At 38.2% G+C, this 14,167-nt stretch overlaps 1 protein-coding gene across 1 annotated transcript in view; it reads left to right on the forward strand.

The window, feature by feature from the left end:
- The window catches only part of LOC104538581 (transformation/transcription domain-associated protein-like), a 28,969-nt gene extending 23,128 nt beyond the window's left edge, over positions 1-5,841 (forward strand). The window contains 4 exon segments of the mRNA XM_010181831.1: positions 1-127; positions 1,801-2,004; positions 2,987-3,181; positions 5,289-5,841. The exon segment at positions 1-127 is cut by the window's left edge and continues 29 nt beyond it. Coding sequence (XP_010180133.1) covers positions 1-127; positions 1,801-2,004; positions 2,987-3,181; positions 5,289-5,573 — 811 coding nt within the window. The 3' untranslated portion in view covers positions 5,574-5,841.
- The last annotated feature ends 8,326 nt before the right edge of the window (positions 5,842-14,167 follow it).

A 14,167-nucleotide genomic window follows, 5' to 3' on the forward strand; every position in this document is an offset into this window, starting at 1 on the left:
TCTTTCCCTGGTGGAGATCTATAAGCAGCGCTGTGCCAAGAAAGGCATTGAGCATGACAACCCCATTTCTCGTTACTATGACAGACTGGCGACAGTCCAAGCGCGGGGGACTCAAGCTAGCCACCAGGTATTACAGTATATAATGAATTTAAATCAAGGGCTTTTCTTGAGGCCTTCATACTATACTGTGTTCAATCCTCCCCTCCCTGACTCTTCACCTCTCATTAGATGTGAGACAGATCTATTTTGCAGAGGTGGGATTTTGATTTTGTTGTGATTTACTTTGTTTTTGCTTAATATATTCTTGGGAGCTCTTATATCTCTCTGGTATTTTAGATTATCTTGGAAAGCTTTAAAAAATAGCTGTATTTGTTTCACTCTAGGTTCTTTTGGGAAATTGGAACTGAAAACAGAAAAGGTGTTGATTGTTTTTTGGCCCTTTTGTGTAGTGCTTTGAAAATAATTAATCGATAACATGGGAAACAGCATTCCTAATTTACATAAGCAGTTACAGTATGGTATGTAAGGCAGGCTTCCCCATGTTCTTCTAATGTATCTCCTAAAATTGACAGTGGATTCATTTCACCTAAGCTGAATAAAAACACTTGAGTAATCTCACCCTAATAAATGATAGTACTCAGAAAGAACAAAGCTCCCTCTCTCTGTAACCTCCATCAAAAATCCAATTGTGATAAATAAGGTTATCTTATGTTTTTGGTCTTAATGCAAATTCTTACATTAAATGCCAGTCCCATTTCAAATGCAGTTATTAGGAAATCCACAGTATACATGTATCACAGACATCATTTAGAGAAGCTGTTTTCAAGCATTCTTTGTTACAAAATAAAATGAAGTGTTAGGTAACATCCATTTCTATTTTGATAATTTTTCCTTCAGGTTATGAAACTCTTTAACGGACATTTAATTAAAGTCAGTATGACTATCATGCTTTCTGCTCTAATAGAACAGATCCTAGCTTTATTTATTTTTCTAATTTAATAAGCTAGTATATGCTGCCGTAATTAAAAATTTTGGTAGATTGCAACTGTTTACATCTGGGGAAAAGACTGATGCAGTGTTCCCTTACAGAAACAGCTGATTACAGCTCTTAGCTTTTACCTGTTTGTATTTCTGAGGTAATTTTGCTGTAATAGTACATGTTACAAATTACTCAGTGTCTTTCTCTGTCTTGTGTAATAGAAGTCCTTATACCCTGTACATGAAGAAACCATGCAGAGAGCATCTTTAGGTTGCATGCTTTGTAGGTCCCATGTATAAATTCAAATCTTGCCATTATGCTTAAAATAAAGGATTTTATTGTACTGGTGCAAAACGCATTTGTAGCTTGCACTGAAGGTAGAAAACAGTGAAGGAAGTGCCATTAGTTTCCCATAAGGAAGTGCAGCATCATGAGCTGAACTCTTGAACTCACCTCTGATTTTCCTGAAAGTCTTGAATAGAAGATACTTCAAATCAGAGTATGTAACTTTTCAGTCTCGGGTTTTCTGACATGCTTGCTTGCAGCTCTCATGCTTACATGGTTTTATTAAAAATCTAGTCTTTTCAGATAAAGAATATTTTCTAGCTGTGCAGAGAATGGACTAACAAAATATTATGTGTGTTTTGATAAAGAAGTCAGGAAACAGTGTTGGATTGAAAACGTCCAAGTTCAGAATATTTTTCCTAAAATGGGATGCAGCAGTTGAGAGAAGAAGTTCAGTAGTTACTTTTGGTGTATTTGTCTATTGCTAAGAAATGTATTAAAAATTATCTCTTTCAACTTATACTTTTCATATGTAGGTTCTCAGAGACATACTTAAAGAAGTACAGAGTAACATGGTGCCACGCAGTATGCTGAAGGAGTGGGCTTTGCATACATTCCCCAATGCTACTGATTACTGGACTTTTCGGAAGATGTTCACGATTCAGTTAGCCCTAATTGGCTTTGCAGAATTCATCTTCCATTTAAATAGACTCAACCCTGAAATGCTGCAGATTGCCCAGGTATGCTTTAGTTTGTTCTAGATACATGCTGTCGTCTTTGATCAAATGGATTATTTGGACTATACATTTGAAAAGAGTCAAAATGGTAATTCGACATACATAATTAACCGTGCATTTCAGTAGGCTTTTCATTTGTATGTGGTTGTCCATCATGTAGGTAGTAATTTAAACTGCAGTCTCTGTGGACATCAACTTTACCTTCTGTGGTGAGAATTTAGAATTTTGTCTGTAAAATCATTCTTAGATATTGGAGCTGTTCACTGAAATGATAAGTCTCTCTTAAGTCTTCCTTCAAATATGCTTTGAATATATCTCTGTGTCAAACATTAACAAAAAAAAAATAGAGCTTCTTTCTCTTAAAGATGAGTACCCTTTTCAAATATTGTTCTCTTTTCATCACTGCCAACATGTCAAGCTACAACTCCTATTAATAGTGATTTTTCTGTTTTAACCCAACATTTAAAATGAGGCTTGCCACCTTAGCAGGGCAAAGGTGGTATATATTAAAGTCTTAATGCCTTTTTAATGCATGGAAGGCTATACTCTGTATAACAATTATGGTTCTTTAATTCCTTTAGCTTAAAGATTAAAGAATTCAGATGCTTCCCCAAAGTGAACAATGCATAGAGAATGCTTACCCAGAGCTGGGATGCATGGAGAACTGTTACGTATCTATATGCATGATTCCTTATAGAACAAAGCCACAGAAGAATCTATTCCTTAAGTTTAATATTCCAATAATGTCTATTTAGTAAGGAGTTTTGGGGACACATTTTGAGAGTAATACATACCTGACTTTGTGCATACCTTTAATTTTAACTTTTTTTGCTCAAAAACTGTTTGACTGAAAGAGTGAAAAGCTGTTGGAGTACTATTTATACTCTGAGTACTAACAGTAAACAAAAGTCCAACTCCTTTTGGTCTCATTAATGAAAATCTGTTCCTTTAATTGCTTTTGTGCATCTTGCTTTTTTAAATGCAGGATACTGGCAAGCTAAACGTAGCTTACTTTCGCTTTGACATTAACGATGCTACAGGAGACTTGGATGCCAATCGTCCAGTTCCATTCCGGCTTACACCAAACATTTCTGAATTTCTGACCACCATTGGGGTGTCTGGTCCACTGACTGCATCTATGATTGCAGTAGCTCGCTGCTTTGCACAGCCAAACTTTAAGGTTTGTATACCTTTTGAAAGATAGTTTGCAGGCATGTTACATTTGTCAATTTATAAACTAAACAGCACTTTCTTGGTTAAGGTACAGTCAGTGTTTGTTTTTAAATCTTATCCTAAGGTCATCACAAAGGCCAACTGAAATGTTTGCCTTTTTGGAAAGAACAAGGGGAATTCTACCTTTAATTTTTTTGTCCAAACAAGTTAATTCAGGCTGATTCAGTGCTTTAGCGTCATAAAACTTTACAAATTCTGACAGTGGTAAATAGTAAAATGACAAATGCAGCATCATTTAGAATCTTCCTAATAGTATGTGAATAGAAATGTGTCTTGGCCCTTTGTTAGTGGAATAGAATGCTAAAGATATGCACTGTTACTTTGATGGATTCTAGCTCTTAGCAGAGTGTAGTTTTCTAAAGAAATTGTCTAACTTCCTTTTAAATTCTAATGCTTTCTAAAAATGAGGCATCTTGCACTTAGGCAGGCAATTTGCACCAGAAAGACATTGCACAAAACGTACTGTGGCTATGGTGTGAGCTAGTTACTCTTTGAAAGATGGAAAATAGCCTAAAGTGATTTTTTTCTTTCTCTGTAATACAGAAAGCTGTGTTAGAATATTTTTAAATAATTCATCGTCATACCTTACAAAGCCATGTCTATACGTGCAGACATAGCCTGTAATTTCAGCATTGGAATGATGACTGCCCAATTAGACCCGCCACATTGATTTGTTGTGGCCCCTCCTTGAATACTGTGTGCAGTTTTTGGGCACCTCAGTATAAGAAGGATATCAAAGGCAACCAAGATGGTGCAAGGTCTCAAGGGCAGGACTTACAAGGAGCAGCTGAGGTCACTTGACTTGTTAAGGTTGGAGAAGAGAAGGCTTAGGAATGCCCTCATCACAGTCCACAACTTCAAGAGAGCAGTGGGGTGGAAGGTGCTGATCTCTCTGGTGACCCGTGACGTGACAGGACACAGTGAAGTGAAATGAGAAGTTCAGAGTGGACATCAGGAAAAGGCTCTTCACTGAGAGAGTGATTGGTCACTGGAACAGTCTTCCCAGGGAAGTGGTCATGGCACCAAGCCTGCTGGAGTTCAAGGAGCATCTGGATGATGCACTTAGTCATATGATTTAGTCCTGCGAGGATCAGGGAGTTGGACTCAATGATCCTTATGGGTCCCTTCCAACTTGAGAAATACTGTAATTTCTTGAAGATCAGAGCACAGGTGCCCATTTACTCTTTTTGGACGGATGGCTGCCCAGCTCAGTTCAGGCATGGGGAGATTATTGCTTTAGATTATCTTTTGGATTTAAGAGGAATGCTTTTAACATTTTTATAAATGTCCATGAAATATATTTAGTGTGTGTTTGTATATATTGGCCTAATATCTGTATGTGTTACAGAATGTTTTATTTGTTATGTGCAAACAGGGAATTTGACTCAGACAGAGTACTTAAAAGTTTGTTTTAGAAACTCAAGGCTGTTGACAGGTTAATGTCAGTAACTCAACTCAGTGATGAGAAAAATACAGGAAACTATTTGTTGCAGGCATTTCTTTTTCATCCAAGGATAGGACTGGCCTAGATATACATATGTATATATACATACATATATATTTTTCTATATACATATGTATGTATGTTGCAGTGTTCTTTCCCTTTTTGGCAGAAAACAGTATTCCCTGAGAGTGTAATCATTGTGCAAAAAACACCCAGGTTTGTAAAGCACTCTTAATCTTTGCACAAGATTTCTGTGTATGTGTGGAACTGTGTGGGAAAAGTCTTAAATTTGGTGGAGTCATTTAAAAATAGAATGGACATGACTGTATTCGTGTATGAAGACCTTAATGTATGTTATAGTTTATATGATTTTTAATTTCTGTAGGAGTCAGTATTTTGTTTTCTTAATGAAAACCTTTTACAAAAAGAAGCACCTTGAGAGGAAATATTAAAGACAGCTGGAAGCCACACTCATCTTGAAAAGACTGAGGTCACAATGCAGAACCGAAAGTGTCAGAGTGCCATTGACTAAAATCTAGTTACAGTTCTGTAATTCCTGATGATTCTTTGGATTAAAAGTAATAGTCTGATATTGTTCTCCTTCATATAGGTTGATGGCATCCTGAAAACTGTGCTACGGGATGAAATAATTGCCTGGCACAAAAAAACACAAGAGGACACTTCCTCTCCACTCTCAGCAGCTGGGCAACCTGAAAATATGGACAGCCAGCAGCTGGTTTCACTGGTTCAGAAAGCTGTGACTGCCATCATGACTCGACTTCATAACCTTGCTCAGTTTGAAGGGGGAGAAAGCAAAGTCAACACTCTGGTAGCAGCTGCAAATAGCTTGGATAATCTCTGTCGTATGGATCCGGCCTGGCACCCCTGGCTCTAACTTGAAACTTCCAAAAGCTTTTTTTGCTGCTGTTTGTGGTGTGAGCCATATATAAAGTTAAGAAAATGTGAAAAAAGCTTTCCAGACCATGACTTACCTGTCCCACTGCGTTTTGTCGGTCTTCATTTTAATTGTGTTTGTAGTAATATGACAATTTATATTGTTTTTAATTTCGTGAGGGACACTTCCTCCTGTTTAAGAAATGTTATTTAATGTGCAACAACAGCTTTCACAAATAGCTTAAAATGAAGAGAGGAAACTTAAATATTGTACAGAAAAATCTTATTTTATGATGAGGACTATAAAATTAGCACTGTTAGTTTTAGGGTCTGCCATTCCTATACCTGCGGTATATAATTTTTTTTATACAATAGTAATTATTAAAAAGAAAAAAGACAGTATTCCCAGTTACTGGACTTTACTTTGTGAAATTCTACTTAATCACTGTCCCTTCATTATACCAAATTGAAGGCACAAATAAGTACTCTTCCTATAAGTTTGCCTCAAATTTACATGAGAAAAGTTAGTTTGTACAGAGAATTTTGTACCAAATGTATAGAGGTGACTTTTTGCTAGGCACTGAGAAAATGATGATCAAATTGTACTAGCTTTTCTTGGAGCACAAGCTATGTACAGTACAAGTGTAAACCATTTAGAGTATTTGGTTTAGTTGTGGACAGTGTTTGGGGAGAGAGTTTATAAAAAGGATGGAAAAGCTTGTCCTTTGGTACATGTATTTGGCTGTAATAGATAAAGAAGTAAAGTCTTATAAAGTTCTTGGTTTTCATGTTTAGAATTACAATAGCTTCTTTAGAATGAATTAATTTCTTTGTAATTTAAGAAAAGTTCAGTTTAATGTTTCACTCGTCTTTCTGTTGTGTTAGCATTTTTATAAAACTGGTGTTGAGAATGTTAAATTTGTACAGAGTGATTTTTTCAAAATAAATATTTTGTGAAACTCTCTATGGAATTCATTTTATTTAGAATATTTTAAATATTATGCTATGGACTAAATATAAAAGACTCAAAAGCAGATATAATCTTTAATAAATGAAAACAGCTTGTATATTAAAGGGTGATGGCTGTAGTAATGAGATGTAGGTGTGGTGTTCTCTTGTGTGGTGTTGAATTTGTATACAGAAGAGCTGCAAATAGGAAGCATGTATATGACAAGAATTTTTTTATTCAGTGTACCGTCTTTCTTCCTAGCCAGTCAATTAATATGTTAACTGTTTTCTAATAGTCTTTCTTTAACCAGAACAGTCTATTTCATGTCTACAAGAAATTCAGCTTTTAAGTAGTTGTTCAGAGGTCAAGATTATCTCCGCAGACGAACTCTATTAGGGGATTTCTGCCATTCCCACAGAAGCAAAGATGATCTTGATTTGCCATAGTAAAGGATAGGTCTGTCCATTGGTGTTTGTTTTGTTAGGTTTTTGGGGTTTGGGGTTTTTTTGTGGTGTTTTAATGAACAGTCAACAGGTTCTTCAGAGATTTCAGAATAACATGAGAGGCATATCTTCAGTTAATCGCCACCATTCACTAGGGAACTGTCTGAGACGACAAGAGGAATTTCTGAAAGCCAGTCTGATGACTTTTCCTGAGTGGGTGAGCTCAACTCCAAGTTCACAGACGAACAGCATCTCACTCACAGGTTACCCACAGATCAAGGCTTGCGGTAGGCTTGGCTGTGGTCAAGTCTTTATTTAAAAGCAAAGCAACGTGTACTTTCCATAGGTCTCCCACAGAGTTACAAGAAGACCTGTTCTGCTCATCTTTGCGGCCATTAGCAGAACCGGTCCATTGATACAGACCTGAGCGTCAGCATCATGCAGGGGTGTGTGTCCCTCTCCAATGTCCGCTGTATACTGCGGTTCTGATTACCATAAGCAGCACTGAACCTGGCACAGAATGGAGCAAGGCTGATGGACACAGAGTGTGTATGTATATACAAGCGTATATATATAAATACACAGAATTTACAGCCGTGACTAATGTGAACTCAAAGTTGTTTAGTTGGTGAATTTAAACTTATTTGAAGGCTAAGTGTGAAATAAGTTTTTACTGTTGTGTTTGGCTGGGAGGCATCGCTTTACCTTGTCAGACAGACCTCGGGTGTCTTATTTGCTCAGTCTTCATTACCTTTCAGGAGGATATTCCAGTGTTGCACTGGGCGTGAGGCCTTTGGTGGTTAGTACAGAATATTTTGCTGTATGTTAGTTATGCATCCATGTTACAGTATGTGCCAGTCATATTATATAGGATAATGTGTAGTTTTGCCAGGGTAATTTATGAATTTGCATCTCTTCTTTACTTTTTGACTAGTAACAAGCTTATCTAGTATTTGAAATGAAGAATACCTTCCACTCTGACTTAAATGCTTTCTTCCCCCCTTGGGATATAGTTATAATGTAGCAAGAAAAATAAAGTGCAATTTTGAAAATGGAAATTAAGATATTATTAACTTGTAAATGAAAAGAAAAGCTTTATCCTTAGCTCTCATAAATGAGAAGTAAATGCATAATAATGAATTTATGGAAAAATGTCAATATTTTCAGAAAAAAAGCCTGGAAAATAAATGAATGTTCCATTTTCATTGTAAAATACAATGCAGTATTAAGGAACAGTCATAAATTTAGCTTATTCTGCATAGGAATTGTAATAATCTAATCCTAGAAGTTTTGGAATAAAATGTGAATCGGAAATACTCGTTTGCTAGTGTAAACTGCAACTGCAGTACTGCATTATATGTTACTCTGAAATTATTTCACTTAGAAGATTTCCCATGCAAGTTTCTTTTTAACTCTTTCTTAGGCAAGCCAGACCACAGCTTTTCCCAGATGAATCACTACTGCCTTATGCCTTAGTTGGTTTGAAGAACTTAGCAAGAGCAAAGGGACTCATCAAGCAAGTCATGACTTTCCTGGTGTCTGCCAGCTTCTTCCTTGGGTCCAGAAGAGGCAGCAGCAGATGAAGTCCAGCAGAAACAGCTGGTAAACATTCAGCCCTTCCAAGTGAGAAAAGAGTGGTAGCCACCTGGCTGAACCTGAGCCGTAGCCGTGTGATGACAGGTAAGGCTGGTCAGTGCCTGGACTTGAGATGCAGGCATTTAGATCAAGGGTATCAAGCCTTTCTGCTTACACCATTCTTACATGGATCAAGGGATTTGCTGTGGGATTTGGCTGGGAGGAAGAGATTATTACTTCTCACCAGATACTTTTGTTCTAGGTTATGGTTCTCTTTCTTTGTATGATGAATAAAGTGTGTCCCCTATATTCCCACGCTTGGTTTGTGTGCTGCTTTTTTATTGAAGAGGGTGATAGATTGAGTCATGCTGTATGCTAGTATATACAAGTGGAAGCTCAAATCCATTAGTGCTAAGGATCTGGAAAACACACAGCTTTTTTTGGCAAAGACTTGTTTCCTTATCAAAGTCACATGGCAAGAAGCAGCTGAACTTTCTTATAAAACGTAACACTTCCTGCATGTGTCACATCATACTCTATATGCAGTCATTCACAACTAAGCTTGGTGCTTTCATGACTTGAAGGGAATTGTTTGCTTCCTTTTATTGAAGATAGTAACATTTGTAGCTGTGAAATATGGCACATGCTGCATCAGAGGAGTTGCAGTATTTCTTCCTTAATCATTTGCATGTCTTAGATATGTTTGACTCTGAGAGATGGCATTCCCTGTAAGGAAATCATCAGATAATTCAGCCACTTTTCTGTTCATGACAGAAAATGTAATGGAAAAATGAGAATTTAAGCTAAGAGGCAAACTTCTGTTACTTTGAGATTTGTGACATCTCTCTTGTTTATTCAGATATACTGCTAAAAGAAATCTTGGGGAGTGAGGGAGTAGAGCTAATAGGGAAAACAGTTATTTTAACAAAGTCCCTGATGGTGTTAATGTGCATATGTTAATACTTAGTTCTCTTCTTTCATGAATGTATGCTATGGATTTTCCTTATTTTGAGAGAAGGCTTATTCAGTCTTAACCCAGAGTTTTACCACTTCCTCCAAGGAGGTAAATCCTGAAAGATTTGAGTTATACATAAGCATTCTTCAGAGTCTGCAGGAATTCTGACATATCTTGCTTGATCAGCGACTGCCCTTAGCAGGTAAGTGGTTTGACATAGTACAGTATATAAAGTTCCTGATTATCTTCAAGAACATGCGGTACGTATCTTAGCTGCATTTAATTTTTTATGATTGTAGATAAGGATTCTCTCTGTCTCATTAGTTCAGATATATGTTCAATATGCATCTTGCTGAGCAGATACTTGAAAGTGAAATACATTAATTGTCAGTTCACTCTAAGTATTCCCTTTAAGGTTTCTTTCTGCAGATTAGATATTACACAAAAAAGCCCATGTTATTACTCTGTGAAATCAAACACTTGAGAATTAAGAGATATAAAATTTAAAATAGTCTCTGAAATTGCATGCACGGGCATTATGCCATTCTTAAAATTTCTCCTGTTGTGGTTTTGTTTGTTTGTATTGTTTTTTTTTCCCCTGTAGAGTCCTGGACAGATTTGGCTGGATCTTCATGAGGTTAACTAGTGACAAAGCTTTGACACCAAAGTTATGCAAGCCATATTTTAAGTCTGTATGAAATGCATAGAGATATACGTGTCGGTAGACTTTCATACACCTACCTGTGTTGGTGTGAAGTGGGTTTTGAGTAGGTGTGAAGTAGGTCGCTTGAGTGCAGAAATAATCTTAACTAAGAAGCAGATCTGGCTTGAAAAACTGTAGATAAAAATGCGAGCTGTAGATTTTACATGGAGAATGAATAGTTGTTAGGTTTCTCAAATTACATTATTATTTCAGTCCCCTGATTTTTGTAATTATGTTTGGCTCCATCTTCATTAGACAATGCTGCTGCAATTTAACCATTTATTATTACAGTCTGTTCTCCAAGTAGATTATCAGAATTCATTTGCGTAAGTGAATTATACTCCAAAACAAAATCATTTAACATTACTTGGGTGTTAGAGTCCACCCTATAAAACTGGTATGCCACTTTCCTCTCCTGTAATTGGACTCTCCATGAATTGTCAGATACAAAGAGCGAGTGAGAGATTAGTTATTACTGGAAGAAGATGACTCAAAGCATTTCAGCAGCAGACAATGAAAGCACTGTTTTGTAATGGCAGTAGAATAAAGTTGCTTTTAAGACTCCGATCTGTTTCAAATATGATGTATGAAATGTTCTTTTGTGGTATAGAAATCTATTCAGGGAGAAAAATTCACACTCACAGGAGCTTTTAATCAGCTCAGTGTGGGTGCATTTCACATTTAAGAGGTTCAAGAGAGCACATGTGAAACCACTGGTGTCTCACATGTGATTTATCATTGCTCACTGGATGTGTCGGGGTCCTTGGCATCCACGTGTGCAGCCCCCCAGGCTCACTCTAGGGTGTTTGTCAAGTGGCAGTGCGACATGGTGTTTCTCTTAAAGGGGACTGAAGGTGCTGAAATGCAGGGGGGAAAAGTCTGTGAAATTGTTAACTTATAATTTCATCTCTTGACTGTGCTTTTCATTTGCTTTAAATTAGCATTGCCTTTCCCCGAGAGTTTCTAGAAAAGAGCAGAGGAAATGCTATTTCTTTGTCAGCCATGTTGCATCCCCTCTCTGCTTTCAAACTTCTCCCTTTGCAATCTAATGTTTCACTCTAAGAAATCTTTTATTTCTTTCAGTTTCCCCACAGAAAACACCACATATGAGTGTGCTGGGTGTAAATGCCAAGGGCTGGGTAGCAGGGGCTGGGGCAGTGCCCTTTGGGGAGGAGGCTGCAAACTGCCCTGTGTCGGTCCCAGCCGGTTCCAGCCGGTTTGAGAAATTGGAGGGAACTTCAGCCACTGCAGGAGCTTGTGGTGCCACAGCTCGAGTGTGTTTGAGGGACAGCAGCAGCTGTGAGAGACCCCAGCTACGGCTGATCCACACAGAGCAGAGAAGCATTAAGAAATGAAGACCTGTGGAGGAGAAGAGAAGGAAGCGAAGAGTGGCTGAAAGGCACCATTATGCCCTGCCCGTGCCCTTACCTGAGGGACTGAGGGGAATCCACTGCAAAAAGGAGGGAACTTGAGGCTGGGAAACAGGGAGGAGAGGTGGCAGACTGAAGCTGAGCCTGGCACAACGGGAAGAAAACAGCTTCTCTAAAGGTTTGTTTCATTGTTTGTTTGGTAGTTTGTTTGGGTTTGTTTTTTTTCCCTCATAACTGAGTCAGTAATTAAAGTTTTGTGTTAATTGGCAGTAAATTAAATTGCGTTAAATTCCCCTAGTCCAGACTCTTCTGCTGATGACAGTAAGCAGTCTGGCAAATGTTTTCAGCTGTGGTAACTTAGTGTGATGGCTGGGTCTTGTACAGCCAGGACTTTGAAGACATTGTCATGGAAGCTCATTAAGGGAGATTTTGGTGCTACAAAAAGGAGTTACTTCCCTTGCCCCCCAATATGTGGTGCTTTTCCCTCTGACTCCACTGAAGCACTACATGTGGTTAATATGCTCTTGGAAAAATCTTGGAGTGAGCTATAAAACTTGTCCTGACCTTGTCTAGTCCTGACAGACCATACCATGCTTCCCGTGAGAAATGAGTGTGAACCTTGCAGTCACAGCAGAGTTTCAGGGGGTTTGCAATGTTCTGCTGTGTGCATTTCCAAGGGAGAAGCAGTAACTAGTGTGGGTGCTTTCCCCGTCCCCTGTTTTGGCAGTGTAGTTGTTTGGATTTACGAGGAAAGCAGCTGTTTATTTCTCATTGTGTTCAATCTTGTGAACCTCTTCAGCAGTTTGTATGAATATAGATCTGGCCATTTAATTGTGTTGGATTTCTTGAAAGAAAACGCTAATTGTCCCAGTAATCAGCTGTTGTAACAAAATGCCGATAAAAGCCCTTTTCCAATCCACCTGATTCTAGTGCTCCTGAATGTGGTATAGACATTTGTTCCATTTGGAAGCGATACTAGCTTTGGCTTTTCAAATTTGTGTGCCCTGTGCCCTAATACCAGGCCTTACTTGCCTGCAGCCTAATTTTATTTTTTTTAAGAAAAGGATATTATCCAGGCACTAAGGTGCTATCAGAATTGTACCTTAATCAATCAACCACTGCTTACTTTCAGTCCAGCCTCCATGAACCATTATGGTACCAGCTATATTAAAGAAGCTTTCTCAGTCTGTTGTCTGAGAAAGGACAGAGACCTTTGCAGGCTCTTCTTTTCTCTTGATACTAACACATTAACTGTGTCTCTCTGCTCCTTGCCGCTGTTTGTGAGAAACTGCCATTAAAGAATCTATTCTGATTATTCAGCAAGAGCTCTCATCAGTAGCAATTCATAAACCACTTTACAATGGGTCAGTATTGCTTAACCACCCCTTGAAGCAATACAAGTGGCACAGAACTTTTAATTGAGGTCTGGTGGTGTCATGAAATGTTGTTTCATTGTGTAATAGCTGTCCCCATTCCTTTGTGTAATAAAAGAATAGCAGCTACCAAGTAGAGAAACATGCCCTATTAAGATTCTGTAAATTCAGTGCATGCATTATGGTAAAGGCTGTTTTTTAACATCGCATGCAATAAACTCGATGCTATCCTTCATCCTTCATTTTTTTTTTTTCAGCCTGAGCATGTGAAGGGACCCCTCTCTGTCTCTGTGAGATTCTGTGGAGGACAGGGGGTCAGAACTTCAGGGTTCCTTGTCTAACTCTGCGAGTGTTGGACGCTCTCCAGGATGAAGTAAGTGGGGGGGGAGAAAAAAAGATTTGATAACTCGGTGAGGGGAGGTTGTAAAAATGATGTGAAAATGCTGCTCTCAGTCAAAATCTATCCAAAATTTGGTGATCACCCATAGCACCTTTACCCTCCTCTTCTCCCTTTTTGTTGCTTGGCCACAACTAGAAGAGTTGTATGTATGGACATGCACAGATATACAAGAGATTGCAAGATCACAATAAAAACGTAAGTGGTGTTGGATGAATTTGCCTTGCAGGCTGTATTTGGATTCCAGATGTGTAGCTAGATGCATCCTGTGTGAGATGTGTTGCTCTTGCTTTAGCCTTTGGAAATTTCTGGAGAGAAAAATAGTATTTTTTTTTTTTAGTATTGCATATAAATTATTGGTGAAAATGTTGGGTGGGTGTGTGGCATTACAACTTTCTAGAAAGCAGTTACTGCATATTGCTGGGTGTGGTTTGTAACTGCAGTGATTTTTTTCTGTAGGCAGAAATGCATGGAGAAATGTATAAATGACACCTTGGTGAAGGATTTACCTGCTTCTCTGTGCAAATGTCTCATGTTTAGTGCTCTCTTAACTTGAATTTTAATGTTGCCCAGAATCAAGATTCTCCTCTAGGGAACACCACCTTCCTCTTGCGGTGGCATTTTCAATTCAAGCTAACCCTTGCTAGGGTGTCGGCTGGCATAGAGCTTCACTCATGCACTGAATCCCACCGCCCTGATTCAGAATTATGTGGCATTCAAGGGAACCGGACTAGTTTTACAGGAGCCAGTCTGACAATAGGTAATGTAAACCAACCCTGCTGCAAAGATGTAGTCTTCCTTATTGAGTGTAGCTATAGATACTAAATGCA

Source organism: Mesitornis unicolor, unplaced genomic scaffold, assembly GCF_000695765.1.
Source record: "Mesitornis unicolor isolate BGI_N332 unplaced genomic scaffold, ASM69576v1 scaffold12313, whole genome shotgun sequence".
Lineage (NCBI taxonomy): Eukaryota > Metazoa > Chordata > Aves > Mesitornithiformes > Mesitornithidae > Mesitornis > Mesitornis unicolor.